Raw genomic sequence first — 20819 nt, 5'->3', positions numbered from 1 at the left:
AAAATATTTGAGACTAATTCGAGTTTCATGCATATTCCCTATTGCTCGTGTATGCTAGTATTGCCTAGTTGTCGAAGTTGCGCCGTATTGCTCCATATAGATAGGGAGGCTAATAGGGGAATTTTCTGCAATACTCGAGCGTGGCAGATTAAGATATGAGAGATACCTTAGACCTAATAGAACAACCTTGTTTACTATTTAGCTCTATATGTCACTACATCGCGTCACTACGCGCGCCTAGGATAGACGATCAGATTAGTATACCGTTGTTATCAGAGGCACTTGGGGCATACGCAGTATGAATATCTGACGCGCTCGAGAATGCCCAAGTAACTGTTTTTTTTACATTTTTGAAAATCCGTACACGCCAAACCCACCGCTAAAATGGTTTTTACCATAGAAGCTTTTCTTTTCGAAATTATTTTATCTTTCGTTGAATTACGCCATTTAGCTACCTCGCCTCCCTATCTAATATTGTATTGCGCAACATTGATAGGTACTTGTTGCCGCTGCCGTATTGCATGATGTAGTCGTGACGTCATAATGGTCGAATATTGACTGGAATTGAGCAATTTTAGTTGCACGTATAAGCGCACGACGCACCTTAAAATTTTGTGTGTGTAATGAAGCAATTTTACGAAGCGTGTAAAGAAACAAATCATGTGTCAGGGCAACATTTAATATTAATTAACCAATGTCACTGTCAAAAACATATTTAAATGCCAGCTGATCCGGTCTTGTGTATATTTATTTATTTACAGTTATTTTAATATATTTATGAGTTAAAAACGTGTCTTTTCCCAGTTTATCTGCATAATGTGGTTAAAATGAAGCAAACCTCTTCGTTTGTAAGCGAAATACTGTGAAAATTAGTCTGCCTGTGGTTAGGTTAGTACATCACGCAAGATGTTAGATTGCCTTATAAACAGCCGCGGTTGCGATGACCGCCTCATTTCGATCCAACCAACGATGTCGGAGGTTGCTAACGGAACCCCAGTTGAAAAAGAGACCTTTTTCGATATGGACGCCTGTTATGAAACATTCGACAAGGATGGGTATGTTTCAAAGTTTGTCATGATTCATCAATTAAAAATTGTTTCACAATTATACTTTAACATCATCCTAGACTTATCGATTTTTGGCTATTTTTGCGCGCAAATGCCTACTTAGTCTGTCTTAGCACCTAAGTGAAAATTATGTTTAAGTTATGGCAATATTTTGATTTTGTTTTTCTATTTATTTCCTCTTAAAAAAAAGGGTTTGTTGAAAGTTTATTCAGTTTTAATTAACTACAGAAGCCTTTGATTTTAAATTAAAGCGTTAAGATGCTCTTACTAAAAACATTTATTCAACAATTTTAAATTAAGTTTTTCTAAGTTTATTTATGTTTAAAACTTAATTTTAATGGATGATTTGTTTACAAATTACATACAAATTTTAATAGGTACGTTTTTGAGAAGGGTGTGCAGCAGCTTAAATAAAATACTAGATGTTTTCGTAAGTGCAACGTTAAGAAGTTTATAATTAAATTTTATAGTTTTATAATAAATGCGGTTGATAAAGTTTAAGAGGTGTTTAGAGTGCATGATCCCCATTAATTCTGAATTGATTTGGTAAAAATATGCAATAGTAATTAATAATTATTAAATAAATACGATTTTAGGTTTCTTTTATATTCATGTTTCATGGACAATGTCCTAACACAAGTTTCCATAAATTGTGTTATGTGATGATATGAATTATGTTATGAAAAAAAATTTAAAAAAAAAATCTTACCAACAAAGTCAAGTGGTGTAAACCAATTATAATTACAACTTACAAGCTATAGGTCTACCAGAATCTGATGGCATATTTATATTTAAGAAATATAAGATTTTCATGTGGCAACTTATTTGACAACTATCAAAATGGTTGTCAAATTATTTGTCTTTTTTGCAGTTGATGAATAATTTTTAGGATTTTGCCTAAAAATTCTTCGAAAATGTCGAAAAAGCCGCTGCGATCACAAGCAAGAGGTGTTGTTTATAATGTGTATAGAAAAACATTCGATGAAGAAGGGTCAAACACATCACAATTTTCAATTTTGAAGATTTTATTGGTAAATTGGACTTACCCGTTTTGATACTTTAAATTAAAAAAGATTATAATATTTAGGTAACTATAATATTGTTTGTTGATTAGAATATAATTTTATGAAAACTTATTAAAGGAGTTTCCAATACGGCTATTCGTCAAATCCAAGCTGTCCAAGTCAATTTTATAATGTGTGTATAAGTTAATACTTACGAAAATAAACATAGTTTTATTTTATTTTTATTTTATTTTATAAAAAATTATAAGCAGTTATGATCTACATTAACATTATATCGATATTTTCACATGGCATACTGGTAATGAATATACAAATATAGGTATGTGTAATTAATAATATGTATTACCTGTATAAAAGTAATTTAAATTTAAATTGTATACTATACATGTAAGTATGTACCTTTAAAATATTAAGTGGATATCTCATTATTAAGTACAGTATTGTCCACTTATGTAATGTGACTAATGATATTGAGGACAAAATAAAAAATAAGCAGTATCAAGATCGTTCAGTCCATTTTCCCCAGGGTTGCACACTCAAAATTTTGATTTCCCTAATTGCCATCAGATTCTGGTTTACCTATAACAACAATATGTTTTTATTAAATTTAATTGTGCCGGCTTAGCTGGTGTAAACTTCACGACTCGACAACTTATAAATTCCACTCGCGACTCGCGAAAAGTACATTTTGTTTATCTCTGAAGTTTAATAATATGTTAATACTTTTGTAAATAAAATTCATTCAAACCAATTCAGAGATTCACAGGTGATAACGTTACAGACATATAAAGCTATACTTTGCATTTATATTGAGACTAGTTTTATTTATTAGTTTAGACTTTAGACCCTAATTTCTTTATTTGAAAAATAAGTATGGATATTTTTTTAATTAATTAGTGACGCGTTGAAAAGCATAGATACTTGCCGAATCTATACATACATATAATAAATCTGTAGAAGGGTCAATTCTGTACATAGCAAATATTGAAAAAATAAATAGCAGGGGGTGTTGCTGGATTGATACCAAACCCAAATATGTGATTAATAAAATTTTTGTCTGTCTGTCTGTCTGTATGTGAAGACATCACGTGAAAACTAACGGTTCGATTTCAATGAAACTTGGTATAATTATACCTTACTAGCGGTCCGCCCCGGATTCGCCCGTGGTACATGTTTACGTTTTCTCTACATAAGAACCATCCTCGTACTTCAAGAAATATAATAAAAAAAGAATTATCGAAATTGGTTCAGCCGTTCTCGAGTTATGCGCTTACCAACACATTTTGCGATTCATTTTTATAAAGAAGATTATCCTGGGCGTAAAATAGGATACTTTTTATCCTGGAAAAATACGTAGAAAAAAAATTAATCTTAATTTTTCAGTTTTATCCATAGACGTTGTTCTGTAGAACCGCGAACACACGTTGCGTATTATTATAGGCCTAGCCGTATTTGGGTCCAATAGATATTTATAAGATGTCATAGTCAGAGTTACTCAAAATGGAGAAATAAACCATCCACGCGAAGACCGACATCCGCGCGGACGGAGTCGCGGGCGGAAGCTAGTTTTAACATACTTTCATTATTCGTCTGTGTATGTTTGTATGTACGACTCCTTCACACTCGATTTCGGATCCACTTTAAACATTTAATTTACTTTGTATCAAAAGGATCCTTTGGTGACAAAACAATAATTTCATGAGTTGTTTTGTTAACTATATTAATTAGGTACTTGCTGTGCCCCGCGGTTTCACCCGCATTGCTCCGCTCCTGTTGGTCTTAGGGTGATGATATATAGCCTATAACCGCAATAATTTTTCAAATCGGACCAGTAGTTCCTGAGATTAGCGCATTCAAACAAACAAACTCTTCAGGTTTATAATATTAGTATAAGTTTATAGTTCCATTTAATTTTTTACGTAAATATGTTAGAACCTCGTGCAATTCTTAAATAGACAATAACTATAAGTTTACAGTAAGTATTATTTAATAATAATCAAATAACAAAGAAGAATTATTTGCTTGTAACAAATCGGCATGTCAAGGTTACTGTGACAAAACACGAGATATTATAAATAGTATGGATAAAAATACCATTATATGTATATTGTAACTTACATAACAAAGAATATATTACATAATGACTAATTAAAAATACTTAATTATATATTAAATAACATGTACACTTTACAGACACTCGCAACTTTATATTTATAACTAGCTGCTCCGCGCGGTTTCACCCCCGTGGCTCCCGTCCCGTTGGTCGTAGCGTGATGATATATAGCCTATAGCCTTCCTAGATAAATGAGCTATCTAACACCGAAAGAATTTTTTAAATCGGACCAGTAGTTCCTGAGATTAGCGAATTCAAACAAACAAACAAACAAACTCTTCAGCTTTATAATATTAGTATAGATACGCGTAGGTATAACCTATTTCTCAACAAAGACGTTTTACATCAGTTCATACTCCCAAAACACCAGTACATAACATAACATATTATGTTATATTAGATTAGACTACTAAACGGCAGATTTTTTGTACATGATAGGTACATACTGGGGGAGATACTAATACGCGGTAAAACCTAGGAGAGTAGGTTTTGTGGTACCCGGTGGGTTGTACCGCGCAGTTTCACCCGTAGACGAACCCTCTGACACAAGAATGTATTTCTATAGCTTTTAATGGTACATAAGCTACATCATTGTCGAGTATCATCAAATCCGTACATTGATTTTCGCATAAAATAGTGAAAACGAACTTTCGCGTTTATAATATTAGCAAGATAAGATAAAAAATAGTAGGATCAGTTCCTAGAAACCAAACAAACTATTATATACTAGCTTTCCACCCGCCGCTTCGCCCGCGCAGTCAAAGATAAACCCGCATAGTTCCCGTTTCTGTGGGATTTCCGGGGATAAAACCTATCCTATTTCCCGGAGTAAAAAGTAGCCTATGTCCTTTCTCGGGTATCAAAATATCTCTATACCAAATTTCATGCAAATTGGTTCAATAGTTAAGGTGTGATTGAGTAACAGACAGAGTTACTTTCGCATATTTTATACTAGCTTTCCACCCGCGGCATCGCCCGCGCAGTCAAAGAAAAACCTGCGTAGTTCCCGTTCCCGTGGGATTTTCGGGATAAAACCTATCCTATGTCCTTTCTCGGGAATCAAAATATCTCTATACCAAATTTCATGCCAATTGGTTCAGTAGTTAGGGCGTGATTGAGTAACAGACAGACAGACAGAATTACTTTCGCATTTATAATATTAAGTATGGATACTTTCGCATATTTTATAATATTAGTATGGATTATGGTGCTTGGTAGAGAGAGAGAGATCTAGGTACTGTTACGAATAACCAAAAATATAGAGAAAGTTAGATTTTAATTTTACCTCAGCGCGTCTCATGCCACGCAAACTCATGAATAATGAATTGATTAAATTGATTAATATTTTTCTATTGTAGCAGGTACACTGAACAATAGTAAGCAAATAAATTACATTGATTATACCTTACACAACGTAGTAAAATACGATAACCTTGTTCTCTCTATCGTGTCTAACAATTAAGGTATTATTACGTTTAGATAGTTGTGTACTGAAAAACTGAAAACAGAACGTTACTGAAACTTCATATTTGTTTTTATCTTTTAATTGAAAGCTATATGCCCTTTAAACTTTAAAGTATCTTTAAAATACAGTATTTATAAGAAAGCTCTATTATCCGTATCTCTATCCATATATCTAATTTATTGATCAAATTTAACTAAAAATTATCTGTGCACTGCTAGACTAACTTCATTGCCAATAACTATACTCTTGGAGTGTCCCTTACGCTCAGAAATCCGAAAAAGTAGAAGACAATCGATTGCCGATGTGGGATAGGTCATAAGGTATTGCTACTGTACAGCAAAATACGCGGGTTCAAATTCCGGTCGTGATCGAATGTTTTCTATTTCTTTAAAATTTCTGAACAACTTGAGTTAGATCATTATTTCAATTTTTCCACACAGGGATGGGCAGTTGAATCTAGAAGAGTTCCGGCTGATCTGCAAGGCGTTATTCCGTAACGACAAGGGTCACATCTACCCCCTATCCGAAGAAAAAGCGCGGCACATCTTCCAAGTGTTTGATAAGAATGGAGATGGCTTCATTGATAAAGAAGAGTTCACGTTTTGCTGGAACCATTGGATTAAAGTGGTGAGTACTTTATATTAATCTCGGTATTGAATTGACGATGTAAGGAGTTACGAGGAAAACCATTGCAGCATCATCCTCTACCGTATAATATGTTTTTAGGAGCATTTCGACGTCACTAAAGTTGCGGTTCTATCATAAGTCTAATTTGTAGTTACACTCAAATAAATATGTTCTTACATACATATAATTTCATTAAATACATACATTATAGGTTTAGGATATTTGAAAAGAGTGTGATGTGCATGAATAAATATTTGATACTAAAGTGTAGGAGTGACTAGTCAGTCAAGTGTAAATGGATTTCCTTTACCAGGATGATTAATGAGAATACGTCATGTATTATCACAACGCGAACCTAATCACAATCAAACGACTTAAAAACTAGATCATATTTTATCTAAGCTATGTAAAGATAGCTAAGCCAATAGGTTTTCCTAATAGTGCAGGTTACGTATTTTTGTGTATTCTCATTTACCCTTTTAACAGCTATAGGTAAAATAGTAAAAATTAAACTGGATAATTTATATCCTCTCAATTCAAATCAAAGCAATGACAAATATTAGAATGATGTCACATGTATCTCGAGAAGAATTGCTCTTACACATTGTTATTAGGGAAAAGGTAAAGTCCCGGATCAATTGAAGTAAATGGTTGCTGATGTATCTAGATTAACTTATAACCTTTGATGGTATGATCCAATAAAAAGGTATTCTATGTTAAATATGTGTGTTTATTTGTTGATTCCATTTTTGGGTACGGTTTTTTATTCAAGTCTGTAACGAACTAGGTACATACGCGTGTGGGTATAGGCTATAAGGAAATATTTTTATCTCGCATTGTAACTAGTGCGAGGTTTCAGCAAAATCAGATTTTTATTTACATACCTACCTAAGTTTTAGGTTCAGTTTTTTTTTTCATGATCAAGTCATGACACATCAGTAGGAGAGAAAATATACTCTACCTGTCAAATATAGGCCGGAGTTCAATTTTCTTAAATAGTCTAAACCAAAATTGACTTCACAGATAGTGCGGCCGGTCAGCGCTTTCCTCATAGTAGATGTGCAAAATGACTTCATTTCGGGAACCCTGAATATCAGCAAATGCAACGCTCAGCAGGATGGCAGTGAGGTGAGTTAATTTCAATAGAAATTGTACCTACATAATTATACTGAGAGTTTCCTTGAAGGGTATGCTTGTAGGCATATGGTTTATCATTCCTGTTTCACACATCTAGTATATTTTAAACTTCTTGTTTAAACGTAGATTTTGTTTAAAATGTGTGATTGTGACGACCTTCGCTATGATATAAAAATTTATGGATACGTAAGCCAATACAGTTTAATTAAAATCGTCATATTTCTTAATTAGAAACGTCATATTTTATACATAATAATCAATAACCATGGTTTCATATCTTCTGGATATCATCTGTGTTGTTGAGTAAAAACGACAATTAATGTCTGAAAAAGTGTTAAATAGGCTATCTGGGACATTAATTATTAGTAAAAGCAGCCCAAAAAACTTAAGTATAACTACCCGCAAATAACCAAAGAATAAACAATGATAAACAAAGATCTGCCTATTTCATGGATCCGACATATTCGTTCTAAATATAAGCAGTACTGCGGTCCCACGTCGTATGCTAATGCAACTCAAATTGGCTGCCGACACGACATATTCAATAATATCTGTGTCGCTTCATTTTATAAGTTCCTGAAGATTATGGAGGCTCTATATTAGAAGTTTGTCTTTGCGAAATTTCCGGGTCAATTTATTCCATTCACATGTAATTTTCGATACGCGAAAAGGGATAAAACTACGCAGATTTGATGCGGTTTTTTTTAAAAAGATAGATTGATTCAGAGGAAGGTTTTAGTATATAATTTATTAGCGTATAATATACAATTCAAAGAAATTGATTAAAATTAGTAAAAGTTTGAATCGAAATTCCAACTACATAATAAAGGCTCAAATAATTTTATTTCCAAAACCTCATAACCTGAAAGCTTCAAACATTTCATTAAAGTAGGATGTATTGATGTGGCTTGTTTTGTATGTGTTATCAAAGGACGCGTGTTTGATCGATTGCACGTAGCAATCGTTATCACATGGCCCTTGTACGGTACGGTCGGCAAAATAGTCGGCTAAAACTTGAAATAGGTTTTAGATAATAGGCAAGGTATTGTTTACACAATTTCTGAAGGGTGAACCCTTAAACTAGAATTAAGTATTAGATAATAGGCACTTAATTATATTAAATCTAACTAGCCGTTTAGTTCATGTCTCCATTGAAAAAGTAGTTTTCCTTCGCAATTTCTATTTGGCTTCAAAGATTCGCATTGAAATTCTACGATTCTGATATTTTGGTTTTTTGGCATTGAAATGCTTTATAAAAATACATTTTTAAAGAATAGAGAAAAATTATATTCTACGATTAGTATTTTAGATAGTAGTAGATTAGTATAAATCGGTATTAACCACGTATATACCTACGAAATAGAAACTTTCGTTGCTGACTGTAGGCGGTGGTAGTAGTATGCGGTTGATTTCTATTAGGTACCTTATAAATCGAATTTGTTTGGCGCAGTGGTTACAGACTCTGACTAATTTAACGGAGAGAGTAGATGCAGACCCTGCTATTTAAATAGATTATAATATTTAGATGTAGTATTTCCAAAAAAAAAGATGTTAAACATTGCGCCCTTACTTCAATTTTTGGATTTTAAAGTACCATACTAATTTGGCTGTCTTCTTCATAAATTCAATATGATTTTATTTTTGACGCGATTATGTTAACATGTTGCATACTCTCTCGATGTCTCCATTCTTAGCACTCAAATGTCACGTTTAGACGCTAAAACACACACGTGCTTTGTGGTTTCACCCGCCAACCTCCTCACACTGCCTGCTCATAACATAATAAAGTGGTTTTGTCATCATGTAACTTTTAAACATGTTAGAGTTTTATCCGAGGTATTCCTCACTTACACGTTTCAAAATAAGCTACATCTTTTCTGACGATAGAAGCTATTAAATGCAAATCGTTTTCCAAATTTGATCCCACCTTCCAAAAATGTCAAGCAAATCACCTTTTAGGTCAATAATTCCAAATTTACCACTCAATAAAGTGTTATTTTGTGCCCTTTATATTGCAGTATTCTACCGCAAAAAACGACTCAAATAGCACTTAAAATACCAATAAATAATCCCGTGGCTCGTAACATTGAAGTATGACAGTAATTTCCAAATGAAAATTGGTGAAGCTTGCATGAAAGAAGTTAGTAGTTACCTGCATTAGGTTAAACGGTAACTTTGTACCAATTGAACGGGATGATTTTTGGATCGTATCCAAAGTTATATTGATTGTTTTTAAAGCGGCAAAGGTCAAAGTAGTGTAGGACAGTAGGGCATAAAGAATTGAATCGTTACTTCTTATCAGCAAGGATGATTTTGGCTTGATTGAAATGGTAACTTATCAGAATAGATTGGGAGGTTCAAATCAGATAGCCCTTCACGTTGTTTATCAAATGTTTTGTAGGCTCAATCATCACAACAGGCTATAAGCGATCTTTGCAATAAAGTCGTCTATCTATGGTGATTATTTATCATTTATTTTGTATAATTGACATTAATTCAAAGAGTCTCTATTAAGACGAATATAGACCTCAGCTTAAGTCCCATTGTACAGGATAATGTCAGAAGCATAATATACGACATACGTATATTAAAACACATAAACTTCCTTCCAGTGCAGTGGTAAAAACCGCAATGACAATCTTTATAACAACGTTACGTCAAACAATTCCGAAAACTTGGAAAATAGTTTCAAGAATAAACCCTCATTACATAATTCGGCATCGTCTACAAACTTACAAGTTGGATAACTAATTTCCTCTGAAGTAATCAAATTAAACGGTTTACGCGAAAGTTGGATCGCGAATTAAACAATGACAGCTTTTGGTTAAAGTTAACGGTGTAAGTGTTGATGGCTTGACATTCTCACTCCATTGGAGGCAATTAACGCGGTGCCAGGCACGGAAACTATACGATTTCAGTCGGTTGCTATAATGAGATTTATTTTCGGAACACTTTCCGCGTCCCCTGATTGGTTGCTGGGTGTGTGTGCCAAAATGTGATTGGTTGAGAATATTTCAAACTGTTTATTGGTTCGACAGAACGTACACGATTGGTCGTTGCAAAGCATTGTAAAGGATTTGGAGTAATCTGGGTGTATTCAGGATGATAAATGACATAGGATTTTATAGGATTAACGTACATTTTAAACATAATAGAAAATTCGAAGCTTTGACAAATTGAATATCCTTGAAGTTTTTTGTTCACATTAAGGTTCTTTAACAATATAAATCTGCCCTTAATATACAGATTTATTGAACAAGGTACTTATATGAGGATAAGAACAAATTATAACAATCACTTCAATTGGTTCAAGTACATGTATGATTATGAGTATCATAATAATTGTATCTATCTAAAACGCAGTTATCTCAAGGAGAAACTGTAATGGTGAGAAATTGAACATTCTGTTAGTTTTAAAAGAAAAGGGCCCAGTTTAAACCTAAAATCTAAATAAAAATAAAATCTAGATGTTACAAAGACGTTACCAGTAACCTTGACATTAGAGCTTTCATTACTACATAACTATTCTAAAAATAAATGAATGCAAGAAATCAGTTCTCACGAGACACGAAGCAATTTCAATAAATTCTGCTTTTAATAACGTTAAAAATTATCGCAATTATTGGAAATAGTTTGTCCACAACAGAGAATGTTTACTTTTTGTGATGAAAAAATATATTTTTTTGCAATCCATCTCGTATGTTAAGTATATCAAGTTATTGTTTAAGTTAATACGCTATGTACGGCTTGATAGCTCAAGCTGGCTGGAATACTGAAAAAAGTTATTTAACAAGTTTCTAACTTGGACATACGGTTACTTCTAAGCAAATCCATACTTAATATTATAAATGCGAAAGTAACTCTGTCTGTCTGTTACTCAATCACGCCTTAACTACTGAACCAATTTGCATGAAATTTGGTATAGAGATATTTTGATACCCGAGAAAGGACATAGGATAAGTTTTATCCCGGAAATCCCACGGGAACGGGAACTATGCGGGTTTTTCTTTGACTGCGTGGGCGATGCCGCGGGTGGAAAGCTAATAATATTCTCTTTACCTTACTGACAAAAACACGATAGATTAACATACTAAATGCAAGTCAGTGGCTTTGTAAACAATTCCTTTGTGTTTACGCTCCATTTGATCTTATTCTATGTCGTAATGGGAATCAGTTTGTCATTGTTATGATCTATTTTACTGGCTGGCTCATTTTAGTGTAGTAAATAATAAACTATACCTTGTGATCTGGATAACATATCACCTATTTAGAATTGAACGATCCCGATTTGTATGTGTTAAGTAAATAATTTGCCTTAGGACTACATTTCCAGAATTTGGTATGTATGTTGCATGCTGATACGACTGTCCAAAATAAATGTAATTGTTTATACGTTATTGGTCTATATTTATATTTTACTAGGTATCTCGTAATTATTGGAAATGTATCGGAAGCCTGTTGTACAAATTCATTAGCCTCAGATATCTAAAAATAGGACTAAACTATAAACTCTGTACGAGTTTATAGAGAGTTAGGCCCTTTCTTTCTGTACGAAGTTAATACTTAAACGCCTCTTATTGAGCTAGATTTCTAAGTATCCCATCTGCGGTTCCTTGTTTTACTGATTTAGTTTAAGAAACTAAACTAGCGACTAGTAAGTAGCATAAGGTCTAAGGACTATCCATTCAGATGGTCGTCAAGTTATGTTTATTTAAGTTAAGCTCCATTTTGAATCATCCATCCAAATGTTAAATTTAGCTCTATTTTGAATCATCAACGACTTTTAAGTCTGGAGAGGCAGGCATCAATCGTCTCTAGCACAGTAAGTCCTAGTTAAGGCGATCGTCGTGTCTAATTTCTTTTGTATTTATGTATTGTTTCCAAGTAAACTATTTTTTATTTTTATTTTTTTTACTTTATATAAATTTTATCTCCATTTTCAATCAGGCAGTATATTCTCCCCAGGTGGTAGAACCAATAAACCGTCTCCTGGACTCCGTGCCGTTTGACTGCGTGTTCTACTCGCTGGACTGGCATCCACCAGACCATGTATCGTTTATCGATAACGTGCATTTGCGAGAGTTGGATCCGTCTAGCCCGGTGAGTTATTAATAATAAAAAAAGACGTGTGGCACTCAGCGACTGCCGCGGTAAAGCTATTGCATAGCATGCCTTCAAGCCATACCTCCGTGCCTGTCGGAGTGGGGAGCGTGAGGTTTTTCGTTACGCAATTTCTGGATTCGGTCCCCGCGCTCAAGGCCCGCGATAGAAGCTATGCAATAGCTTAATAATTTATTTAAGGCCAAAATATCTTATGAATGTCACTGATTGTGTTCGCTTGGGGTAGTTGGGAGGGAGAAAAATCAATTTCTGGTTCAGTGTTCAAGAATTTTACAAATAAAAAAAATCGATTGGATAGTGTAGGAAGCAATTTTTTCATAAAGGTACATGATGAAATTTAAATTTATTCGTTTTTGTTTGTATTAGTTTTGTATACCTAACAGTGTTGCTAGAATATAATAAAAAATATTAAATATAACATGAAAGATTTATCATTTAATGGATTAAATAATGCAACGTTAATAATGAAATGAAATGATGTTTGATTTGTTAATAATGGCATCTAATTTATTACCGTAAAAGGTATCAGCTATACAATGTGTATCATGTTTCAAGCAATTTACTAGTTTCCTGTAAGCAAACAATAGAATTGTCTATTCATTCACTACATTATGATTTATAAATAGATTTGCTGACCTTTATGTACCTATTTCTAATAATCGAATTAAGTAATTGGTTTAAAATTTTGTAAAATCATTGTAATTTAGAATTAGGTAGAAATTTAATTTAAGTTAGTATATTTAGTACTTACTAGTAGTTTACTATAGAATGGTTTCTTTGGAATGAAATAATTTTTATGCTTATTTCTGTGGTGGTAATTATGAAGATGTTGATTGTTTTGGTAATAATGTTTATATCATTGATGATGATTATGAGGACAATAGAATTGATACTGATTAAATTTTTAATTATGGTGATAAAAACTATAAACTGTACTGTTAAAAATGATATTAAAGCTCAAAGCGCAAGCTTGCGCCATAGTTTGTTAGTCCGAAATTTTTGCTTAATAAAAAAAAGCGTGTGCCGAGCGCACGTGTCAGAAGTGAAACTTCTTTGGCCAGATTCAAAGATACCAACGTCGCCTTACTCCATGACGTGACGGAATTGTCTAATGCGACCTTGAAATTTTACTCTCAACATGCCTAAAGAAGTTTGACTTCAATTATCTATGATAACTTTATTAATTATAAATTTAAAATTAAAGGTATCAGCGGACAAAGCCCAGGCATACGATACGGTGGTGTTCGCTGGACCGCCGCCGATGAAACAACGCTTGTGGCCGAGACACTGCGTGCAAGACTCGTGGGGTGCAGAGTTGCATAAGGATCTTAAGGTTTGGGGAACTAATTGAAGTTTATAATAACTATCTAACTAACAGTTATATAAATTTATAAATATAAATTCAAGAAAAGGTCGTGTTCCATCGTTACAATATTGTATTCACTGAAAAGTGTTTCATATTGGTTGAGATGGTTGTTAAATCATCTCAATAGATGGCGCGCGGTGTGTCCCTTAAGACACATAAAACTGAAAGAATAGAATAAATTCGATTGCTCAGGCGGGTCACGAGTGGCTGAGTTGGTTAGGCATCCGCCCCGGAATGGCGCGAAGGATGCGGGTTCGAGTCCCGCCTCGTGATCGAATTTTTTCTATTCTTTATAAATTTATATTTATAAAGCATTTGAATGCCATAAAAACCAAAAAATATAACTAACAGTTTATTTCATTAAACATAAACAGTTTATTTCATTAAAATAAACAGTTTATTTCATTAAATCTAGAGAAGTTAAAAAATACTTTTGAAAATTTGTTGTTTGCTTAAATAATGAGCGAAGCTTATCAATAACTAGTGCAAAAAATAATAAGAGTGAAGCTAAGTTTTTATTAAGGAATTGTTGCAATATGTACTAACAAAATCAAATTTAGATATTCGGGAAAAAGAAAACATTGAATTTATACCTAAATAACCGATAACTCACATGATGAAAGACATGTAACATTTTTAACTTTAGACAGTATAACTTCGCTGTATCAAAAGACGAAAATAAAAAAATACGTCAAATCGATAAGTACCTATTTTTTAATTATATATGTTAGCGCGTTTAATTTAAAGATAAAATTATATTTTAAAAGTAAATCAATTGATTAACTTCATTAATTATTTTAACAATAACCAATTGGATAAAAGTATTAACAATCATTTAATTATCGAGTAATAATAATATTTCATGTCGTATTCAAAATAACGATCAAAACAACACAAATAACACCTGCGCTGACTCACACTGTCACGCCACTCGAATAGTTGTTGTGATCGTCCTATAAATAACGGTCGTCTGCAGTTGCGAGTCATTCTTGTCTTGACTTTGGTCGAGTAAAGATGTCTAAGAAATATTATATCAGTATTTAATTACGTAATACAACCACGCTTTAACATCAGAAGTAGAAGATGAACCAGCCCTTACTCGGAATCCTGGCAGGCTGGCACAAATTCTTCCATCATACTATGTGACAGTGTGCAACTGTCACTGTCACCATCATGACAGTATACCACTGTGGACTTCAACCTTCGAAAAAATTGAATTGAATTGACTTCAAGTAAACAAGGATGAAGGAACTCGCACAATGAGTGTTTTCTTGTGTGTTGTTTGAAGTAAATGTTCGTGGTGTGGAATATTGTAACGGTAATGTAGTTCATCAATATTTTAATGTGATGTGCAATCCGGGCGGTTGTCCAGGATATTTGAGCCTTTAATTGTGGTAAGCGAACGACGTGCATAAGTCGCAAACAATAAGTTATTGATCCCAGGGAATTTGAATCCAATGTGGTGCCTTCGATGGCGCCCAGTGTAAGCTATTGTGGTGGTAAATTATTATTTTTCTGTATTTTGACGATTGAAAAGCGCTTCTACTTAAAGTCCAGTTAAATAAATCAATATTTGAATTTGAGTTCATCATGTGAATGTCACTGGTGTTCTCTAAGGTCAGTTTGGCCGAGCGGTTATGTTTGTGTTAATACACTGTTTTGACTTTTGATACAACAAGATAAATTACCGTACTCATTTCAAATGAACGTACGAGGACGTTATTGTTTTACTATGGCCAAGCCAGATATAAATTGTGTTTTAACTTTTAATTATGTTCCAGGGCTTACGATTATCGCTTGAGAGTTGAGATACAGATGAGATACAGAAGCCGCTGTTCGCAGCTGACAGAATTCGTTAAGCTATCGAATCATATGTAAATATCATCAAATCACAATAATACTAGACAATGATTGCTATGAAGCGAAAAGTAAAAGCAATTGCTAAACTGCTATTGTGTCCTATGTACGTGTAAGAATAGTACCAAAGCAGAATTTAGATGACCGTGTTAGCGGTAATGGAAACTTATTATGACAATCGAATGCCACTTGTCTGTACGGGTCTTCTGTGACTTAGTCTGACAACTGGGCAGATAATAATACAATTGAATGCCACTTGTCTGTACGGGTCTTCTGTGACTTAGTCTGACAACTGGGCAGATAATAATACAATCGAATGCCACTTGTCTGTACGGGTCTTCTGTGACTTAGTCTTACAACTGGGCAGATAATAATACAATCGAATGCCACTTGTCTGTACGGGTCTTCTGTGACTTAGTCTTACAACTGGGCAGATAATAATACAATCAAATGCCAATTGCACGGATTGTTACAACCGGGCGGGAAATAATAATAACCTGATTGTCACTTGTCTGACAACTGGACAAAGAAACAAATAATTTGAATACTTAAAACAAGTCTGAATGTCACCAGCGCGAACTATATCATTCCAACAACTGTGAATTATATCATTGATATTTTGAGTTTTGAATTAACGCTCAGAGCACGAGCTTTTTTCAGAATGGCCGTGTTAGCGCGTTTAATTTAAAGATAAAATTATATTTTAAAAGTAAATCAATTGATTAACTTCATTAATTATTTTAACAATAACCAATTGGATAAAAGTATTAACAATCATTTAATTATCGAGTAATAATAATATTTCATGTCGTATTCAAAATAACGATCAAAACAACACAAATAACACCTGCGCTGACTCACACTGTCACGCCACTCGAATAGTTGTTGTGATCGTCCTATAAATAACGGTCGTCTGCAGTTGCGAGTCATTCTTGTCTTGACTTTGGTCGAGTAAAGATGTCTAAGAAATATTATATCAGTATTTAATTACGTAATACAACCACGCTTTAACATATTATATATAATTAAAAAATAATTAATATTAATTTATTAAAAATATAATTTAAAATAAAATAATTCCCTTACAGATAGTAGAAAACGCGATAAAAGTGTACAAAGGTACCAACCCGGAGGTCGACTCGTACTCCGTGTTCTGGGACAACAAGAAGCTCACCGAGACTAGTCTCAGCACGCAGCTGCGCGTGCGCGGCGCTACCGATATATACATATGCGGCATCGCGTACGATGTGTGTGTGGGTGAGTGGCACTGTGTGTGTGTGATTTTATGAATTTTAGCACAGATAATTTTATTTTTTTTATGTTGTAATGATTATTGTAGTATCTTTTTATTTTTCTTCGTATTGGATGAAATTGATTTTTTGATGAAACTTAAATCCATCCGGATGATCATAACTCTCAACTCTTTTTAACCAAATTCCAAATCAGATGCGGCATATTTGAAGGTCAATCGGACGCCCTTATTTGGCAAGATTCAAAAATACCAAAATCGTTGCCTCCTCCATGACGTGACGGTATTGCAATGACGTGACCTTGAAATTTAATTCTCGGCGTGCCTAAAGAAGTTTCACTTCAAAAATGTATTTTTTATAATATTGGTTCATATAATAAAGGTGCAACAATAGCCGATGCGCTCGGTATCGGTTACCGCGCGGTGCTTGTTGAGGACGCGTGTCGCGGTGTTGATATCGCAGACATGCAGCGTACTAAGAGCGCTATACTTGCGGGCAACGGGCTGATTGTTAGCTCGCAGGACGTGAGTATACATATACATACATACACATGAAAATACACTGCTTGATACACAGACCATAACACTCAAAATTCAAATTCAAATTTTATTTATTTGCAAGAATGTAGTACAAATTATAGATGTTTAAATATATGTGGCTAATAAATTCTACCCATTGATTGGGTGTGCAAATATTAAACAGAAAGTTGATTAGTCTAATTATTATTTAAATATACACACAATTCAACTCTGCTTGATACAAACACCCACACTGCCACACACAGAACATAACACTCTGCTTGATACAAACATCCACACTGCTTGATACATACACAATGGGCAGTAATAACAATTGCCCCACCCACCAGTACAGTGTGACAGACACAAACGCGCACACAAACACACAACAATGCTCTTTGAGTATACGCAGACACAGCTCGATACACAAACACATCCCTGCTCGCTGCCAGACATAAGACATAAGCACACAACACTGCCAGACACAAGCATAAAATACTGACTGGCACAAGCGCACAATACTGTTAAAGGGGTGACAGACGTACGAGTAAGTACGCGAACTTGTGGCTCGACGACCTTTTTCGCTCGTGTGTCACCCCAAGTACGCGTACTTAAAAACCGTCGAGTAAGTTCGTTGACGATCCAACATGTTTGAAATTTTACTCGAAGCCCGCCTTGGCTTGCACGTCTGTCACCGCCGCGAGCCGCGAGCCGCGAGCCTAGCCTGTCTAGATATAAAAGGTGTTACTAAGTGCAAAAGTTCATCATATAATGGCTCAGGCATCCTTAAATTATTACGCAAGTCTTCCTTCTACATCGTAGCTCCTTCACCAAAGTTACGTGGGATAAACGCTCTCTTTTTATAGCCAGTTTTTCACCCACTTTTTCTGATTTCGTTTTCTCTTTTAGTTTTATTTTATGAAAATAATTTAATATAAATAATATGAATGAATATAATATAATTGAATATTGGCGAAGGTATCTTTGAATCACGCCAAGGAAGTTTCACTCCTGACGCGTGGACTCGGCGCAGACGCTCTTTTTTTGTAAAGTACCCTCAAAATATAATAGTAAAAAAGAAAATATCCTTCAATTTTTGAACATTTATTTTGTTAGAATGCTATTTATTTAAAAATAAGTGCTGGTTAATTAAACTGTCTATATTTAATTCCTGAATAACATAAAATTCCCTCTGTTGATGACATAGAGACATTCGATATCGGTGACACGCGAGAAGCTACTGACCAAGCTCTACGTGTGTCACCGACGTCGAGCCGAGTAAGTACGCGAACTTTAAAACCGCGACTTTAAAGTTCGTACGTCTATCAGCCCTTTTAGACATAAGCACATAATATTGCCATACATAAGCATTCAACGCTGCCAGACACAAGCACACAATACTGCCAGACACAAGCACACATCACTGCCAGACACAAGAATGAAATCTAACTCAAAATAATATTTACCAGGTGCTAGCAATGGTGGAGGGTCGTGACAGACGGCCAGAGCTGGGCTACAAACTGGCCATGGAACTCAAAAATGCTATGGAAGACCAATAACTTATAGGCCACTAACAAAAACCTTCCAATTGAACATAATCCATCCTTAGTTATGAATATTGAGTAAAAGAGACAAATATGTTTTGCATTACTCCGTCTTCTATTTAGAAATAATAATATAAGCAAATAGCTTTGAAAGTATTTTGAAGCTCGCAATAGGCGATTTTGTTTTGACTTTACAAGGCTTTTAAAAAATATGTTTTCTGGCACATATAGAAAAATAGATACCATAGTAGCTTTTCTAATTTTTTTTTGGCATCAATGATTTTGTTCTTTAGATAGACCTACAAAATACAATAGGTATTGAAATGACAGCACTGGATAGTTCAAAAGTAATATTTACAGTTTATAGGTCACAAAAGAATTATACACAAAAAAAACTTTTCAATATTTATAATTTTTTTATATCTTTATTTCCCTACGCTTTATTGCATAGAGTATATAGACTATAGACGCTTTAAAAAAATCGCCCATGAAAATAGTTCCTTTCTCTGTTGATTCTCATTTTTTTGTTGTTTTTTTTTTTGGTTAATGGTTATATTTATTGTAGTTTAAGTTTTAGTTTAGTCACGTAGTACTTAATTGTAACAGAGTACAAATATAGTTTGTAGAAATAGCAAGGAAATGTAAAAACAAAAGAATTAAGTGTTCCGTTTTTTTCTTGAGAGACGAATCCCTAAACGTGACAATTTTGTTTATTTTCCAGTGTATTATTTATTTTATTATTCGAAAAAACTATTTATTTAAATGACTATACAAAAGCAGTCCATCATTCCAACACGAAGAAATCTCAACTTAAGTGCATGACAATTTTACAATAAACTGCTTATTTATTTTAATTATAAATAATTTTAGTAATTTAAGTTATATGTACTTATTTACTTTTAAAATTTTTAGGTAAGTTTTATTATACTCTAAGTATAAATTGCACGAATGTTGCCACTTGAAACAACTATTTAATTTAAATTAATAAATATGTGTGTTCTAAAGTTTTCATTAATCCAGTAAAAACGTATGTCTTGAAATGGATAACAAAGTTCTAAAAATGTATGTAATTTGATCATATTTAGATTATTCAGCATATTCAAATATGTAAATTACTTATTGTATTTTAAAATAGTGTGTGACATGAAAGTTCTCTTATTTATCCGCAAAATAGTCTACTAGAATAGTGGAAATTCGTACTAGTAATAAGTTTATTAATTTTCACATTTGAATAATAATGAATTACAATTTTTAGTACCTAAAGGAGAGCTGAGTTTGATATTTATGTCTTTATAGCTGATTGTGTTACTCGAAAACGCACATAATATAATATATAGTGAGATAAATTAATTGGTATCCAAGTACCTATCACTATAAAAAAATCCGATAACTTATAAGTTAACGGATAGAAAATTCAAAATTACCACAGACCTATAATAATTTATCTATTTTCGAAAAAATGTAGACAAATGTGAAAATTAACATACAACGCACTAGAAATATAGACATTCCTATTAGAAATAATGTAACGGTTAGTGAGAACAGATTCCTAAAATACGGTGTGGAATATATTTTACAAATTAATTTATTTTACTCTTTACCAAGTGAAGGGTAACAATAGGTGTTATAGGTGGAATGATCATTTTTATCATGGTTCATGAATAAATAATTATAATGTGCTTGTGTGTTTTATTTCGTGTCTCCTATGGCAACTAATTTGTATTAGGAT

The 20819-nt window shown here is 33.5% G+C and overlaps 1 protein-coding gene across 1 annotated transcript; it reads left to right on the top strand.

Moving 5' to 3' along the window:
• Window positions 1-719: 719 nt before the first annotated feature.
• Window positions 720-20769, top strand: LOC123700643. Its single transcript, XM_045647890.1, has 8 exons — window positions 720-1055; window positions 6111-6297; window positions 7321-7425; window positions 12400-12534; window positions 13760-13888; window positions 16867-17035; window positions 17410-17552; window positions 19016-20769. Exons 1-8 carry the CDS (start codon window positions 907-909, stop codon window positions 19103-19105), a joined length of 1107 nt encoding a protein of 368 aa, XP_045503846.1. The 5' UTR covers window positions 720-906; the 3' UTR covers window positions 19106-20769.
• Window positions 20770-20819: the final 50 nt, after the last annotated feature.

This window comes from Colias croceus, chromosome 20, assembly GCF_905220415.1.
Source record: "Colias croceus chromosome 20, ilColCroc2.1".
Lineage (NCBI taxonomy): Eukaryota > Metazoa > Arthropoda > Insecta > Lepidoptera > Pieridae > Colias > Colias croceus.
This window is presented reverse-complemented; position numbering and strand designations above follow the sequence as displayed.